General features: G+C 45.5%; 4 protein-coding genes, 2 long non-coding RNA genes and 1 pseudogene across 8 annotated transcripts; 4 read left to right on the forward strand and 3 right to left on the reverse strand.

The window, feature by feature from the left end:
* Positions 1-41: 41 nt before the first annotated feature.
* On the forward strand, positions 42-14,817 carry LOC9643230 (plant UBX domain-containing protein 1). The gene is made up of 7 exons (XM_024660890.1): positions 42-54; positions 89-226; positions 13,963-14,022; positions 14,105-14,172; positions 14,228-14,357; positions 14,422-14,520; positions 14,577-14,817. Exons 1-7 carry the CDS (start codon positions 42-44, stop codon positions 14,777-14,779), a joined length of 711 nt encoding a protein of 236 aa, XP_024516658.1. The 3' UTR covers positions 14,780-14,817.
* LOC9661346 lies at positions 2,157-4,785 on the reverse strand (annotated as a pseudogene).
* LOC9643227 (transcription factor MYB106) lies at positions 5,222-6,271 on the forward strand. Its single transcript, XM_024662845.1, has 3 exons — positions 5,222-5,441; positions 5,497-5,626; positions 5,679-6,271. The coding sequence occupies exons 1-3, from the start codon at positions 5,309-5,311 to the stop codon at positions 6,001-6,003; spliced, it is 588 nt and encodes a 195-aa protein (XP_024518613.1). The 5' UTR covers positions 5,222-5,308; the 3' UTR covers positions 6,004-6,271.
* Positions 5,949-7,434, reverse strand: LOC9661347. The gene is made up of 7 exons (XR_002990742.1): positions 7,378-7,434; positions 7,035-7,327; positions 6,852-6,900; positions 6,741-6,785; positions 6,609-6,686; positions 6,083-6,305; positions 5,949-6,031 (listed from the first exon to the last, which is right to left on the reverse strand). It is a non-coding gene; the product is annotated as an uncharacterized LOC9661347 (long non-coding RNA).
* Positions 7,293-8,305, forward strand: LOC112341911. Of its 2 annotated transcripts, XR_002990743.1 has the most exons (3): positions 7,293-7,634; positions 7,704-7,771; positions 7,835-8,305. It is a non-coding gene; the product is annotated as an uncharacterized LOC112341911 (long non-coding RNA). The 2 variants fall into 2 exon arrangements; XR_002990744.1 differs by having other exon boundaries at positions 7,293-7,771.
* On the reverse strand, positions 10,347-11,867 carry LOC9661348. 2 transcript variants are annotated; one of them, XM_024662865.1, is made up of 4 exons: positions 11,572-11,867; positions 11,352-11,501; positions 10,898-11,092; positions 10,347-10,837 (listed from the first exon to the last, which is right to left on the reverse strand). In XM_024662865.1, exons 2-4 carry the CDS (start codon positions 11,491-11,493, stop codon positions 10,647-10,649), a joined length of 528 nt encoding a protein of 175 aa, XP_024518633.1. In that variant the 5' UTR covers positions 11,494-11,501; positions 11,572-11,867; the 3' UTR covers positions 10,347-10,646. The 2 variants fall into 2 exon arrangements, with proteins under 2 accessions (XP_024518633.1, XP_024518638.1); XM_024662870.1 differs by having other exon boundaries at positions 11,352-11,512.
* An 837-nt stretch (positions 14,818-15,654) lies between the features above and the next one.
* On the forward strand, positions 15,655-17,106 carry LOC9661349. The gene is made up of 2 exons (XM_024662838.1): positions 15,655-15,924; positions 15,993-17,106. The coding sequence occupies exons 1-2, from the start codon at positions 15,922-15,924 to the stop codon at positions 16,743-16,745; spliced, it is 756 nt and encodes a 251-aa protein (XP_024518606.1). The 5' UTR covers positions 15,655-15,921; the 3' UTR covers positions 16,746-17,106.
* The last annotated feature ends 13 nt before the right edge of the window (positions 17,107-17,119 follow it).

The raw sequence follows: 17,119 nt of genomic DNA on the forward strand, positions 1-17,119 counted from the left end.
ATCACACGGTACAAACCAGCGATTGCTGCCAGGCGTCGAGAATGCGCTTCCGTGGTCGCCATAAAGATCTTATTAGGATTCTTCCAAGAATTCTCACGTGTGTTCGTCAATCCCGCGGCGTTGGAGGCCCCGATTCAGCACGCGACTGGCAAAGGCGAGAGAAGTCCTTTCCGAGTTTTCGATTTTGATGGGTATGATTCTGATGGGGCAGAGGAGGCCGAGAGCGATGAATTCTACGAGCTAACTCCGGAAGATTATGCCCGATTGGTGTCCAAGAAAAGAGAAGGTCGGCAGGTTCGATCGTGTTGGTTTCTTCCATATGATCTTTCACTCAAAGTTTCCTTTTTTTGTTTTCCTTCCAGAGAGATTCTTGAAGACAGCAAAAATCCGTGACGCTGAGGCAGCAGCTCGTATTTCCAAGTTTGCTAAGGTAATGAAATTGTCACTCCATGGATCGTCCGACTTACATTCTTTTCTCCTCGCAGGCCACACTTCGTGTCCAGTTCCTGGATAGCATCATCGTTGAGGCCGATTTTAGTCCTCTAGATCTGGTTGTGGAGCTTGTTACAATGCTGGAAAAATTGCTACTAAAGCCAGAGATCTGTGTAAGTTCTCCTTCCAAAACTCTTTTTTTTTTCTAGTTTGCAGATGGTCTTCTGGATCTCATTGTTCTCCGGGACTCAAGTTCATTGGCCTGCTTATGAGCATACAGTGGTGGAATGCAAGTATCTCATGTATGTCTCACTCGAAGCTTTGTTTGATCTTTGATGCATATATAAGTGCAAGTGTTCCCAGTGGAAGAGTGTTCCAAGGAGGATACATCGACGTTGATGGTGAGGTAATCGATCACGGAGGAACTGTCAACGTGAGTTCGTTTTTGTTTTTTTTGTTTGTGCTAGCTGCAAATGCTACCAGCAACCAACATTATCGATATGTATGCCTGAATTATCAACAGGCATGCATACGATCAGTGTACACAGATGTTTTTGGTTCTCCTGGTGCGAATTTGTTGTTTAACGTACTTCTGATGAGCAGCGACTGAAAATTTGCAGCATTCATGTCCAGGTCCTGAGCTTGCGGTGGAATATACATGGCTGGCCAGTGCCAGTGAAGCCTAGGTCCTTCAGTCTCTGTCTCTTCTTGATAGATCTTGTCCATTCCAAAGCATTTGACAGAGTTGCTAATCTCTTGACATGCCATTGTCGTCGTAATGGGATTGGGTTTGATCTGCCAGTGATGATTCCCTACCATTGTGTTGCTTGCCTTCGCCCGGAGCTCACTCTTGTTGTCTTGGTCTTGACCTTTTGTGTTATTCCAAAGAAAGGATTTTAGAAAGCTGCGACATTCACTAGAAAAGTTTTTGTTGCCCAGAAACGTTTGCGTTTGTATTATCTGTTTTTGCACTGGCTAAACATGACAATGACAATATGTTTTATTATCGATCTTTGAATTTCACAAGACAAATGCCATGCTTTACAAAACTTATCACAACAACCCAACTCTCGGGGACATTGTCGAAGTGCTTTGCAACTGTTGCTATTGCCGCCTCATCGTCTTTGCCGTCCTCACCATCCTTGCTGTCCTCACCATTGTCACTATTTTTGCCATCACCGCCCGACTTGCTAGAACTGCCAATGCCAACTGCCAAAGGTTCACCACCAAACTCACCAAAACCGCCAGTGCTAGCCACCAACGGCTCACCACTAAACTCGCCGGAATTGCCAGCACTAACTGCCAAAACCGTCGTGTTACTGATTCCATGTGTCATAGCGTCTTAGGAAGAGCTTCGAAAAGTGATTTTTTGAATTTTTTTTAAAATACTCTTCGAACGTTTGAACGCTTACTTAGTTGATTCAGTCAGAGCGCAAGACCCTGAAAATGCTTTCGATCGCGAATGGAAAAAAATCAAGACTTATATAAACAAGAGGTATCAAAAAACAGTTAGGCCATACATTACATTTGAGGATTCCCACGAAGGCCTCAAATGTAATGTGCCACCATCGGGCTCTGGCTTAACCATTTTCTAATACTTCTTATTTATGTAAATTTTGACTTTCCCCCACTCGCAATCAAAAATGTATTCAGATCACACACTCCAACCAAATCAACTGAATAAGCGTTCAAATATTCAAAGAACATTTAAGAAGTTCAAGAAATTACCTTTTGAAGTTTTTCCCAAAGACACTATAACATCTAGAATCGATGACATGATAGTTTTGGCAGCTAGTGCTAGCAGTTCCAACAAGTCTAGCAGTGAATTGTTGACAGCTGGCATTAACGATTTTGATAAACCTGACAATAAACATTTGGCAACTAGCGTTAACAGTTCTGGCAAGTCTGAGCGATAATTGTGACAATAGCAACAATGGTGAAAACGGCAAGGAGAACATTTGTCTCCAAGGTGTCTCCAATATGGTCATCTTGGAAACAAATAGAGCTCGTTTGTGTGAGTACCTGGGCTTCTGGACAAATGTGTCCAACGACAAAACCATGAGAACCTCCTGAAAGTCTCCCATCCGTGAGGAGAGCTACTTCCTGGAAAGAAAAGGAGTGAGATTTTCATGGCAAAACATAGAAAACGAACTTTACACACCTTCCCCAAGCCAGCACCCATGATCGCACTTGTAGGAGTTAGCATCTCAGGCATTCCCGGACCACCTTTGGGACCTTCTCCCCTGATAACAATCACGGAGCCCTGAGTATTTCACCAATCACCAGTGATTATCATATCTTGCTTTGGACAGAGAGAACAAAGTATACCTTGAAGCTTTGAGGATTCTCAGACAGCGCTGAAAGCATAGCTTCTTCGCCTTCGAAAACCCAAGCAGGACCTGGCAAGCAAAAATCTCGTAATTAGTAAAAAGAACAAACAACAAAATGCATTTCCACCTGAAAAGTAAAGACCCTCTTTCCCGGTGATTTTTGCAACGGAGCCCTCGGGAGCAAGGTTTCCATACAAGATCTGTATGTGGCCAGTCGACTTGATCGGCCGATCTAGAGGATGTATGACATCCTGTGAAATATTGTGTCAAGGAAACACCAGGCTAAATTTAAGTTACCTGTCCCTCGCTCAGACGGATATATTTTCCGACAAGGTCTTGCCAGTCACTGGACGTACCAGAAAAGAGAGAGAAAAAAAGAAGAAAAACATTACTTTGCGCAAGATGACTCCATTTCTTGAAGTTACCAGTGATGCAGTCGCCATTGAGGTAGCCCTCCTCAAGCAGATACTTCAAAACGCCAGGCGTTCCACCGATCTGTGACATCGCAATATATTGTGAGTCACCACAAAACTGGGAATTACAGACCTTATGCAAGTCCTCCATTACATACTTCCCGCTGGGTTTAAGATCAGCGATAAACGGAACTTCGTCACTAACTTTCTGAAAGTCGTCCAAGGTCAGTGGTACGTTTACTGACCTGCGTAACTAGCGAAACTAGAAAGATCAGATTTTCACTACCTCGCAATTGCGATCAGGTGTAGCACGGCATTTGTCGATCCTCCCAGCGCCATTACGACGACCATGGCATTGTGAAGCGACTCTTTCGTGATTATGTCTTTCGGTTTCAAGTCCATCTTCAGCAGCTCCAGCAAGTGTTTTCCCACCAGTCGGCATTCTTGTAGCTTCAGAGGGTCTTCAGCTGGAATGGAAGAACTGCATTTACAAAAGAAAAAACAAATAAATAATATCGGAAAACACGTAAAAGACTAAGAGAGAGACCTGTAAGGAAGGGACATGCCTAAGGCTTCAATGGCGCTGGCCATGGTATTTGCCGTGTACATTCCACCACAAGATCCAGCACCTGGACATGAATGTTGCAAAACTTTCAGTCGCTGCTCGTCAGAAATGTGACCACCAACATATTCTCCGTAGCTCTGTACGTTGAGAAAAACAAACCGAGAAGACAACGAAAACACAGCATAGGCTTCGTTTACGGGACCACCAAGAGGAAAAAAAAAAACCAGAAATACCTGGAAAGCTGACACTATATCGTACGTATGCCCGTTCACGATTCCTGGCTGAACCAACACTTTCAGCAAGCGCGAACAAAAGAAACCAAAACGATAAGAGAAAGCTTACTTTGATAGTTCCTCCGTAAACCATAATACTTGGTCGATTCAGCCTTCCCATCGCAATGAGAGTTCCTGGCATCGAAAAGAACAAAAAAAGAATAACAGAAGGAAAAAAAAAGAGAGGAGAAGTTAGAGCTTAGCTCGATCACCTACATTCTTATCGCAGCCTGGAATGGAGACATTTACATCGTACCACTGTCCACCCATGACGGTCTCGATGCTATCAGCTATCACATCCCGCGACTGCAAGCTATAGCACATCCCCTCGGTGCCCATCGATATGGCATCGCTCACCCCCACGGTGTTGAATCGAAATCCCACCATCCCAGCCTCGCGCACGCCCTCCTTGACAGCCTCGAAGAGCTTGAGCAAATGCATATTGCAAGTGTTGCCCTCGTACCACACCGAGGAGATCCCGACCTGCGCCTTGGCCATGTCCTCGTCGCGCAGCCCCACGCCATAGAGCACGGCCTGCGACGCGCCCTGGGATTTGGGCTGCGTCACGCGGCTGCTGTAGCGATTCAACATGATCGCGTGCTCGCCGGCGCCCTGCTGCCGCGATGGAGCGGCGATCTCTGTGGGGGAGGAGCTCACCGATGCCCTGGCGATGGAGGACGGCGCCGCATTCTTGCGAGGGATTGGCCGCGCCGGGCCGAGAGCGCTCCCCAGTAGCTGTGCCATTTTCTCCCCAGGATTTAGGGTTTTGGACCCTTTAGGGTTTATCTCTCGTAACCCTTTAAGAAATAATATGTCATTAGTAATTAATTATACGTATAATAATTACAGTTATTATTAGTTAATTAAAATTATATTTAAATTTATATCATGACAACTGTGTATGAATGACATGATCGATCAAAACGTCCAGCTCCAGGTAATTCTTTCCTCCTACTTTCTTTTCAAAAGAAAAAGGTGGCGAACATTCCAAACTTTCTCCATGTCCTTCGTACTTGGGTACTGTATGGTCGGCAACTGCATTGACTAAGTTTTTCCATATTGATATACGGCAGCGATGACGTGGTCTTCTGGAACGCGTCTAACAGACAAGACAAGCTTTTGAAAGCCGCGACGATCTATAACTCTAAAGCGATGAATCCAAAAGAAACCTTTTGACCAAAGGAGAAGTCTAGCAATCTAGCTCACACTCCAGGCTTCTTACATTGGAAAAGTGTGCAAATAAATACACAATCACAGCGTGTATAGAACGCTCTCTTTACTTCTCCTTGCTTTGCAATGGGGAGGCCTCCTCGCCGGAACAAAGAGGGACTCACGAAAGGCCCCTGGCAGCCCGAGGAAGACGAGAAGCTCGTCGCTTACATTCGGAAACACGGTCACGAGAATTGGAGAGCGCTACCGGAGAAAGCAGGTGAATCGATTTCTCACGTCTTCGTCTCATAGTTTCTCTTGGATCTTGCGAGCAGGACTTAATCGCTGCGGCAAGAGTTGCAGGCTGCGATGGACGAATTATCTCCGGCCGGATATAAAACGAGGCGGGATCACAGCCCAAGAAGAGGTTCTCATCATCTGGCTGCATTCAATCCTGGGTAACCGGTAAGAGTTTGTAGAGTTTTACCTCTAAGTTCTTGCGTTTCTCACTTTTCAGGTGGTCCGTGATCGCATCGCACATTCCTGGACGAACTGACAACGAGATTAAAAACCACTGGAACACACACCTCAAGAAGCAATTGTTACAGATGGGGATTGATCCATTGACTCACAGATCCTGTGGTTCTGTTCTTCCTGATGGCAGCTATTTCCACCTCGACGCTCGCTTCAATCCTGAGGATTTATCAGGTTACCAGGTGCGTCACCTTTCAGCAATGGATGGATCTTTTTCATCGTCCGAGAGAGGAGGTACTAAACGAATGTTAGAAACGATGGAATCCAGCGAGTTTTGGACGACCATTTTAAAAGCTGTTGGAATGTGACACTGTATTCTCGGAATGATCTGACCTTCTAAAGAAGAAATAAGAAGCGTCAGTAATCATACGAATAAAACTCGCTTACCATCGTGCTACTTCCAGTTGAGAACAAATGCATACACCGGTGTTTGCCTCCTCCAAGCTTTACCACTGTAATCTCTCCGGGCTAGATCTTGTAAGAAACGTCTCAAGCGGTTCTCGGCACGGATACATTTCGTTGATTGATGCTCCCACAGCGGATCCTTCATTGGAAGCTTGTCTCTCATGGAAATCCTTCCCTTGAGATTCTCTATAAGCCACCAGAGCTCCTGAAACACGAAAGAAACGTATTTAGACTTTATCACAAAGACAAACTCACCTCTCTGTCAAACATCTCGTATGGTAAACAATGGATGTCATTCTGAATGTTCAAGCTCATTCTAACCAAATTCAACTCCTACTACTACCTACTTGGTTCTCATGTAAACTATATATAAAACCACTATCAAGATTATATAGTTCTTCCTCTCTCTCAACAATAGTGGCAACTACTACAGTAAGTTGGATAAGCTCATGGTGCATTCTTCCATCTAAGAAAAATCATACCAGGCTTTCAAAAAGGTGATGCGTACCTCCTTGTCTCTAATTCCTCCAATCCTGTTGATAGCGGGGTCTTCGCGTTGCAGACTGTGCAAAATATACTCCACCAGCTACATTTACATAAGAACATCTATCATCCATCGCAAGAAAGAACGAGCTCTCACCCAAGTAGTCGTAGAGTCTTTGCTTTCCAACTAAAATTCCATCTTCTGGAAGAAGGAACAAAACGACCATTTTTTTAGATAGATTGTGACGATCGAAGGGAGAAAAACTACCTGGAGCGTCTTTACAGAATCATGGCATTCGTCCGGTAAGCATCCCCATCTGCGAAACAAAGAACGAAAAAGAAAGGGAAAAACAGAAGAAAAAATGGAACCAAAGAACCAGGAAAAAAACATGGAAGGGAACAAAGAACAAGAAAAATCAGTCGTTTTGGATAGCCATATGCAAAGACCAACCTCTTCTTGAGCAGCGATTTGCATTTCCTAGTCGGCTCGAAATCCTCCTCAATGTCCCAATCATCCAGCGGCTTCTTTGGTGCCAATGGCGGCTTCACGGGAATCCCGGCCCCAATCTTCGGCCGCTTGAATCTCTCGAGCAGCGCGGCATACCTCCAATCCAATCCGTCAATGCGCTTCTCCAATCCACTCGTGGATCGTCCGCGATCATAAACCCTAGAAATAATTTTCCCCCCACCCTAGCGCGGGAAAATCACTTGGAGATGTCTTTCAATCCAGCTTCTCACTGCCGCCTGTAAGAGAGAATTTTCAGGATTGGAGAGTTCGATCACAAGGTACAAACCAGCGATTGCTGCCAGGCGCCGAGAATGCGCTTCCGTGATCGCCATAAAGACCTTATTAGGGTTCTTCCAAGAATTCTCACGTGTGTTCGCCCCGATTCAGCACGCGACTGGCAAAGGCGAGAGAAGTCCTTTCCGAGTTTTCGATTCTGATGGGTATGATTCTGATGGGGCAGAGGAGGCCGAGAGCGATGAATTCTACGAGCTAACTCCGGAAGGTTATGCTCGATTGGTGTCCAAGAAAAGAGAAGGTCGGCAGGTTCGATCGTGTTGGTTTCTTCCATATGATCTTTCACTCAAAGTTTCCTTTTTTTTGTTTTCCTTCCAGAGAGATTCTTGAAGACAGCAAAAAGCCGTGACGCTGAGGCAGCAGCTCGTAGATCCAAGTTTTCTAAGGTAATGAAATTGTCACTCCATGGATCGTCCGACTTACATTCTTTTCTCCTCGCTCGTGTCCAGTTCCTGGATAGCATCATCGTTGAGGCCGATTTTCGTCCTCTAGATCTGGTTGTGGAGCTTGTTACAATGCTGGAAAAATTGCTACTAAAGCCAGAGATCTGTGTAAGTTCTCCTTCAAAAACTCTTTTTTTTTTGTTCTAGTTCGCAGATGGTCTTCTGGATCTCATTGCTCTCCGGGACTCAAGTTCATTGGCCTGCTTACGAGCATACAGCGGTGGAATGCAAGTATCCCATGTATGTCTCACTCGAAGCTTTGTTTGATCTTTGATGCATATATCGGTGCAAGTGTTCCTAGTGGAAGAGTGTTCCAAGGAGGATACATTGACGTTGATGGTGATGTAATCGATCATGAAGGAACTGTCAACGTGAGTTCATTTTCGTTTTTTTTGTTCATGCTAGCTGCAAATGCTATCAGCAACCAACATTATCAACATGTATGCCTGAATTATCAACAGGCATATGATCAGTGTACACAGATGTTTTTGGTTCTCCTGGTGCGAATTTGTTGTTTAACATACTTCTGACGAGCAGCGACTGAAAATTTGCAGCATTCATGTCCAGGTCCTGAGCTTGCGGTGGAATATACATGGCTGGCCAGTGCCAGTGAAGCCTGGGTCCTTCAGTCTCTGTCTCTTCTCGATAGATCTTGTCCATTCCAAAGCACTTGACGGAGTTGCTAGTCTCTTGACATGCCATTGTCCTCGTAATGGGACTGGGTTTGATCTGCCAGTGACGATTCCCTACCATTGTGTTGCTTGCCTTTGCCCAGAGCTCACTCTCATTGTCCTGGTCTTCACCTTTTGTGTTATTCGATTTTAGAAAGCTGCGACATTTCATTGGAAAAGTTTTTGTTGCCCAGAAATGTTTGGTAGTTTGGCAACGTCTGTGTTATCTGTTTTTGCACTGGCCAAGCATCTAGACATTCTTGAAATGCTTTGCAGCTGTTATTATTAACACCTCATTGTTCTTGCCGTTTTCACCATCCTTGTTGTTTTCGCTATTTTTGGCATCACCCCCCAATTTGCCAGAACCACTAACACTAACCGCCAAAGGCTCACTGCCAGACTTATTAAAACTGCTAATGCCAGTAGTTAATGGCTCACCGTTATACTTGCTGGAACTGTTAGCACCAACTACCAAAATTGTCATCCAGGCACCACAATGTCTTTGGGAAGAGCCTCAAAAGATGATTTTTTAAACTTCTTTTTAAATGATCTTCGAATGTCTGAACACTTACTCAGTTGATTCAGCCGGAGCATGTAATCCCAAAAATACTGTTGATCGTGAATGGGGAAAAATCAAAATTAATATGAACAGAAGGTACCGAAAGATGGTCGAGCTAAAGCCCTATAATGGCCTTATGCATTACATTCGAGGATTTCCACAAAGGCCTCAAATGTAATACACCACCATCAGGTTCTGGCTCAATTTATTTTCCGGTACCTCATATTCACGTAAATTTTGACTTTCCCTCACTCACAATCAAGAATATATTCGAGATCACACACTTTGACTAAATTGACTGAATAAGTATTTAGACGTTCGAAGAGCATTTAAGAAGAAGTTTAAGAAATCACCTTTCAAAGATCTTCCCAAGGACGTTATGGCACATGAAATCGGTGATATGACGATTTTAGCAGCTGGAGCTGGCGGTTCGGACGAGTGTAGCGATGAGCTATTAGCGGCTGGCACTGGCGATTTCAATGAATTTGGCGGTGAGCCTTTGGCAGCTGGTATTGGCAGTTCTGGCAAATCAAGCAGTGATGGCAAAGATAGCGATAATAATGAAGACAACAAGGATAGTGAGGATGGTGGGGATAATGAAGCAGCAATAACAATAGTTGCAAAGCACTTCGAGAATGTTCCTAAGGGCTAGAATTGTTATATGATTAAAAACAAAACAATAAATCTAGAAAGCAAAAAACAAAGAAATGGGAAACAAAGAACAAAGAGTAAAAAAAAAAAAACCTTGTTTACGGCAACAAAGTCGTCATTCTTCAGCTGCTCCAGGAATGCAACCAACTCACATCCTTCCATTGCTCCAGGAATGCAACCAGCTCACATCCTCCCATTGCCTAACATGGTCGCTAGTGGGAAAAAAGTGCTTTGCCTTAGAGAGGGCTGCATCAGGACATCACACACACAAACGAAATCATTGGAGCACAAAACCAATGGAGAAGATAGAATAGAATCTACAAGAGCTTCTACATGCTGCCCCATAATAACACTCACTACCCTAGAAACAAGCAAAGAGACCGAGCGAACGGGGCGAAGTTGTTTATAATTAATGCATGCCACCGCCACGCGGCGCGGCGTCGAGTGGTAGACGTTGCGGTGCGGCGTCGCATGGCCCGGTGCGGTGCGGTGCGGTGCGGCGCCGCGCCAAACTTGCGCATGATTACCGCCGCGCCAGGCGGCCACGCGGAGGGTTCGCTTACCCCCGCGTGGCGTGGTATGCCAGGCATGCTCGCGTGCCAAAATCCGCATCATTTCCGAGTAAAGAGTGGCCGGATTCGAACCAGCGATTTACCACCGCATTAAAACGTCTCTAGTTCAAATCCACAGCGTTCCACGAGTTGCCTTGACAGGCTGGCGCTGTCCACGTGCCGCTAGCTGGCGTATCCTAGCTCGTCCTCGGCCACGCCGAGATCAATCAGTCGCTTCTCAATGTCAAGAGCCCATGGCGATTGGATCCTCAACCTTGAAATCACTCAACATGAATTTCCAGCAGAAACATGACTGGAATCGAATGCCTCGGACCCCGTCGTTTTTCTGGTCGGTGCCAGTGAAAGTTTCGAGCACTTCGCTCGCATCACTTCCCCCAGTGTCTTCCAAACTCCCGCGAGAAATCCACACTGGCCTCTTCTCCTCCCCCTCCGTCTCGACCGATTCGTGATTCTTTTCCCCCGCTACACTGCCCCGGACGTTTCCACCTCCATCTTCCATACTGTCTCGAGAAGCCAGCGCGTCCGGGTCGTCCAGAGCAGTGCTCTCGCTTTGATTCTACCCGAAATAGAAGAAATGAGAATTCTCCAAGCTCGATCAATCGATCGATTGACGTACCTTGCTGTTCGCCCTGACGCAACTCGTTCCAGCACCGACCCAGCGCATCCAGAGCGATGGCGCCACAAGTCGCGAGCAGCAGCGCCCACAGAAAACCCTCTCGCATCCTAGCCCCGATCTCAGTTTCGCTCCACTCGATCCAATCCCGAATGCGCTCGCTTGTCGGTTGCCAGAGATAGCGAGGAATTTGACTGCCTGAACCAAACGAACAATGGAGCTAAGATCCATCTATAAAGCTCTAGAATCTATCCTCCAAGTTCTAGCTGAGAGCTTGAGAAAAGTTTGAGAAAATGCTAGCGAGGAAGAGATTGAAAGGAAGACTATCTGAGAGAGATATCACTCTATCGAGCAAGCTATCAAAGACGAAAGGAATCGAAACATACCATGCAATGAAGAAAATCTTGCTCTTTTGGCACGATCCTCTGTCACGAAATCGAAATCAAAGACAGCATACCGGCGATAGCTCTCTGGCAAGCACGCTGCAAAATCATCGTAGCTCTCGGCAGCTTCTCCACCACGACCTCGTTGGTGGCATCATCGATCTTGAAGATCTGGAGCTCCAGGAATTTGTTCTTGCACTCGCCACTCACGGCCATTCCAAAGCCTGCATTTCCCCTCAAGAACGCGAAATCCAGTTAAGAATACCACGATATTTCGCGAGATCCACACCATACCAGGCCAGCGCTGAGCGATCGCCTCCACAAAAATGCTCAGACCAAGCTGCGATTTCTTATTCCGGGAAACCGGCCCCGGATTTCGATGCGCTTCGCGAAAGCCCACGAAGCGATCGAATATTCGTACTCATTAAAGTGATCAAAACTTTTCCAGTTTACTTTAGACACTTTTATTTCACTGAGATTTGAACCCAGCACCTTTTCTTACTAAATGGGTGCTATAACCAAAAGAGCTATGAAGGTTATATTGAATGTTCGTAAAATTTCAAAAGCTTTCAATTAATTGCAGAAATCCATTTTTTCTTTCAAAGTGAATTGTCTAAAATTCATTATTAACATATATTTTATTAAAATAGACATGCATCAAACTGTCCAGAAGGTGTTAGTTAATTATTCATATAATTTAAACTGTCATTAAGTGAAGTATTGACTGATTTAATGACGGATTAAAGGAAATTTAAACTATACCTAATTGAAAGCTCTTGCTCTACGAATCCATTTCTTTCTGCACATGTAGCAAAACTCGCATCTGCAAGAAAGTTTTTTGACTCAGAGAAAAAGAAAACATTCACATAGTTGCATTTAATGTGTTCGCATCCACTGTCACGCTCGATAATCCGTCCCATCTCTCATACTGGCGCCTCTTTGCCAGCGTTTTCAGCAACCACGCAGAGCTGAAACGTGTGGCACGACATGTGCACGTGCCATGACTGTAACACGTCATACAAGCCCCTGCCGACGCGGATGCCGAGCTGGAAGATGACGTGGACTCGGACACCTCCAGCTCATTATCTCGGAGCAGTCCTTGTACGGACAGTACACTTTATACTCCGTCCGGGATGCTCAAGTCCTTGACGCGCTTGGCCAGCATTTCCAAGGTCTTCTCGGACAGCAAACGCCCACACTCTTCGTCGCTGAAACTCACTGCGCAGTTCACCGCCGGGCACCGGATATTCACCTCACCCTGCGTCACTTTCACCGCGGCGTGCCGCTCCACGAACCGGTGGTCACACCCCGACAACGTGACCATCTCGCTGGGAAACCCGGCGCAGATGGTACACACCTCGGTGACGTACGAACGGCATATTCTATCCCACGTGTTACGCATATTCCCCACCCTCCATGGTCCAGCTGGCGCAATCGACGGCTCTCCAGCTCCGCCAGCCGCCGGTCGGCCTAGTGCAAGCGGCGACGTCGGAATCTACCGATTCCATCCTTGATTCCATGCCAAAAGCGAGCTGAGAAAAAAAACCTCACTTCCAAAAGGAGTTTCCGAGGAATCGAAACAGCGACCTAAGGATGTCTGGAACACGTCTTCCAACTGAGCTAAAGTCGGAGTGCTGAACAAAAATACTGGAAAAACTTTACCGCCAAATACTGGAAAAACTAAAACTTCTCTATAAAAACTTGGTCTCACAGAAAATTTCTGTTCATCGGTCCCTTCGGAGGCGGACTTCACATTCTTGATGTACTGCAAGGAAATCAAATTCACCGTGAAACTTTTGACAGCTTTCTATTAGCTTTGTTCATACCTTGTATAGCGTTCCACGAGTTGCCTTGAGAGGTGGCGCTGTCCACGCTTTCTTTCGTGCCGCTAGCTCGTCCTCGGCCACGCCGAGATCAATCAGTCGCTTCTCATTATCATGACCATCTTCGACTAAGGCGATTGGACCCCCAACCTAGAAATTAGATACCATCCATGATCCCACTTGTAGGTGTTAGCATCTCAGGCATTCCCGGACCACCCTCATAACAATCACGGAGCCCTGAGAATTTCACCGATCACCAGTGACTTATATCTTGCTCTGGACTGAGAGAAAAAAAGCATACCTTGAAGCTTTGAGGATTCTCAGACAGCGCTGAAAGCATAGAGCCATCGGGAGCAAGGTTTCCATACAAGATCTGTATGTGGCCAGTCGACTTGATAGGCCGATCCAGTGGATGTATGACATCCTGTAAAATATTATGTCAAGGAAACACCAGGTTAAACTTTAAGTTACCTGTCCCTCGCTCAAGGGCGGGCAGATGGATATATTTTCCGACAAGGTCTTGCCAGTCATTGGACATACCAGAAAAGAGAGAGAGAGAGAGGGAAGAGAGAGAGAGAGAAAAAAAAAAAACGTTACTTTGCGCAAGATGACTCCATTTCTTGAAGTTACCAGCGATGCAGTCGCCATTGAGGTAGCGCTCCTCAAGCAGATACTTTAAAACGCCAGGCGTTCCACCGATCTGTGACATCGCAATATATTGTGAGTCACCACAAACTGGGAATTACAGACCTTATGCAAGTCCTCCACTCTGGGCTTAAGATCAGCGATAAACGGAACTCTGTTACTAAATTTCTGAAAGTCGTCCAAGGTCAGTGGCACGTTTACTGAAAATTTCTCGTAGATGAATTCTACGAGCTAACTCCGGAAGATTATGCTCGATTGGTGTCCAAGAAAAGAGAAGGTCGGCAGGTTCGATCGTGCTGGTTCTTCCATGTGATCTTGCACTCAAAGTTTCCTTTTATGTTTTTTCTTTTGCCTTCCAGAGAGATTCTTGAAGACAGCAAAAATCCGTGACGCTGAGGCAGCAGCTCGTAGATCCAAGTTTGCTAAGGTACTGAAATTGTCACTCCATGGATCGTCCGACTTACATTCTTTTCTCCTCGCAGGCCACACTTCGTGTCCAGTTCCCGGATAGCATAATCGTTGAGGCCGATTTTAGTCCTCTAGATCTGGTTGTGGAGCTTGTTACAATGCTGGAAACATTGCTGCTAAAACCAGAGATCCCGTTCCATCTGTGTAAGTTCTCCTCCCAAAACTCTTTTTTTGTTCTAGTTCATGCATTTTACACTTCGAAACACAGACACAACGCCTCCCAAGCAAATCCTCAAGGACTACAATGTTACCATGTACGATGCTGGCTTAGTTCCAGGAGCTCTTGTTTATCTATCCTACAACAGTGGTAAGGGTCTCTTTGCACGAAGTTCCAGCGGTTCTAAGGGATCTCTTTTCCTCCAGATTTCCAAGGGCCATATCTTAAGGAGATCGTCCTCGCTTCACAGCATTCAGATGAAGAATCCAAAGACCAAGTTTTAGCTCCACCAGCGGGATCTCCTCCTCGAGTAGCGTCCCCGGAAGAAACACGACCAAGCTCTCGACAAACAGTTCCTGTTGGTAAAGGAAGCAAGCCCAGGCCCAAATGGTTGAAGCTTGGAAAATGAAAAGTTTTGGAAAGTAAAAAAATGGAAAGTTTCGGTGATTTCGTGGAGACACGGGGTTGAGTTGTAAATTGTGGAAAATCAATAAAAATTATATCTTACATTCAAAGACCATGCTTCTAGTAAACCTTTGAAACTATTGCCCTTAGAAACTCGTCTGATTTAAATCTTACAATAATCCTTTATAAATGAAGATGTTATAGAACAACTACAAATAAATATTGAATGCCCGAGTTGTTCCGGTACATCCGGGATCTCAATGCAGCCTCTCAGCCTCTTCACGGAGATCACGGACTTACCGAAACAACTCTGGCACAACGTTTTAAAGCTTTAGAGCGTTGTTTCCAGATCATGTATCTGTAACGTTTTGCTTGAAACAAGTCCAAGATACCGGAAAGAAACGAACCCTGCCCTCCGAAGCCTCCCTCCCTATTCCTCTTGCAGTGGGCATTTTGCCGGTTTTACTATCCTGAGTGAACTGGATAGTGGCAAGATCGTCAGTCAGGTCCTTGGCTTTCTTTCCCGCAATTCTTAGACTTTGGAAGTCACAACCTCAGACAGTGTTACCATTGTCTGGAAAGACTAACCTTCATACGCGTAAATTGTGCATGTATAGCAGGATCCAGCAAAAGACGACGTGACTGAGACCAAACAAAGTTGTAACATCTGGAAGATACGACTACCTGAAGCGTTGGAGGCCTCAACGAAACCTTCAAATCGTAAAGTGCAATCGCATTTTTAACAGAAAATAGAAACATTGAAGAGAGATGCCTTCATTTCTGCAATTTCTTGCTCCTTGTTTGACAATTGGATCAGCATGACAGCTTCCTTGCGCGCCTGGACTATGCACGCTGTTCAGAAAACAAAAAGGAAAAGGAAACTACACAACTCGCAACACCAAACTTGCAAATACCTAGGATCAGCAGAAGCCCTTTCCGTAAGGGTAGGTATGGATATCTTGGTGCACATAGTTGAAGAGGAGGTTTTGACGCGCTTGCCAGCAGTTGTTTTGCACCGCCGCGTCAGGGCCGTGTGCAAACGGTGGAGGGATCTCATAGACTCACCAAGATTTGCAAAGTTCCATTCAGCACACCACTCTATAAAAAAGCAGAGTTGCCCCCCTCGCGTCTTGGGTATAACTCAAAATGGTAAGGAACTCTATAGCTGCAACCCGTTCGTCGCTGGATCTGACGCACAGAAGGATTGGGTCCGTCAGGATGTCTACGGTCACATCAGGGTTGTCAAGGCTTGTGGTGGATTGCTGTTTGGAAAGATGGGCCGTGACTATGTTGCTCTCAATCCGCTCACCCGAGCTCTCAAGGTGCTTCCCCCGCCGCCCCTGGAAGCAGCATATATATCCCCGAATATTCATTGTGCCCTGGTATTGGAACCGTCCATGCAGCGTTACTGGATTTGTATAGCGGGAGATATAGCAAAGCAATTGCATGTATATCACTCAAGATCGGGAGTGTGGGACACGGTGGATTACCTTCCTGGCTGGGGTAATCTCAAATATGGAGTTGGGATGGCTAACAGCAACGCTTATTTTTCTGCTGAACATGACTGTATGTGGGGGATTTTGAGCTTCAACATGGAAGAAATGAGATGGTTTGTTGAGTGGTCATCTTTCAAAGACAATTCCCCTATTCAAATGTGCTGGTCTATATACAAATGGATGGTAACAACAGCAAATCAGTTTTTCATGGTGGCTATGGGAGAAGACCAGATGACGCTGATAAGGTTGGACTGTGCATCAAACGGACATGTTCAGGAGGCAGGCTGTGATTACAATGAGAAACGCTATCCTATCCCTCCAATCTGTTTTTACGAAGGCACCTTCATGATTGCGGACGAGGAAAAGCTTTATTTTCTGGATTATGAGAGTAAGACCTGGAGCACCATTCCAACTCAGAATCTTTCAGTTGTGAGTTATGTTTTTATGTTCACACCATCTTTGGTGCCTCCATGATGCTATAAATCAAAGTGGCACTGTTACGGGCTCTGAAGCGAGTTCAGCTACAGATTCTACAGCTGCTGATCTCGTTCTGCAAGAACATGCCTAAACTTTGTTGCCGCTGTCCGTGAGAGTTGAGTTACACAGATACTTTTTTTTGTTCTTGATTCATCCGTTTGCTTTGCTCCACTTGATTCTGCAGTGTGTCCAATAAAAATGTTTCAAAAGCTTTGAAAATAAATCTTGCAGGTTGTACATTTGCTGCAACCTCTCAGCCTTGAGATCCCGGATGTACCGGAACAACTTGGGCATTCAATATTTATCTGTAGTTGTTCTATAACATCTTCATTTATAAAGGATTATTGTAAGATTTAAATCGGACGAGTTTC

This window comes from Selaginella moellendorffii, unplaced genomic scaffold, assembly GCF_000143415.4.
Source record: "Selaginella moellendorffii unplaced genomic scaffold, v1.0 SELMOscaffold_2, whole genome shotgun sequence".
NCBI classification, from domain to species: domain Eukaryota; kingdom Viridiplantae; phylum Streptophyta; class Lycopodiopsida; order Selaginellales; family Selaginellaceae; genus Selaginella; species Selaginella moellendorffii.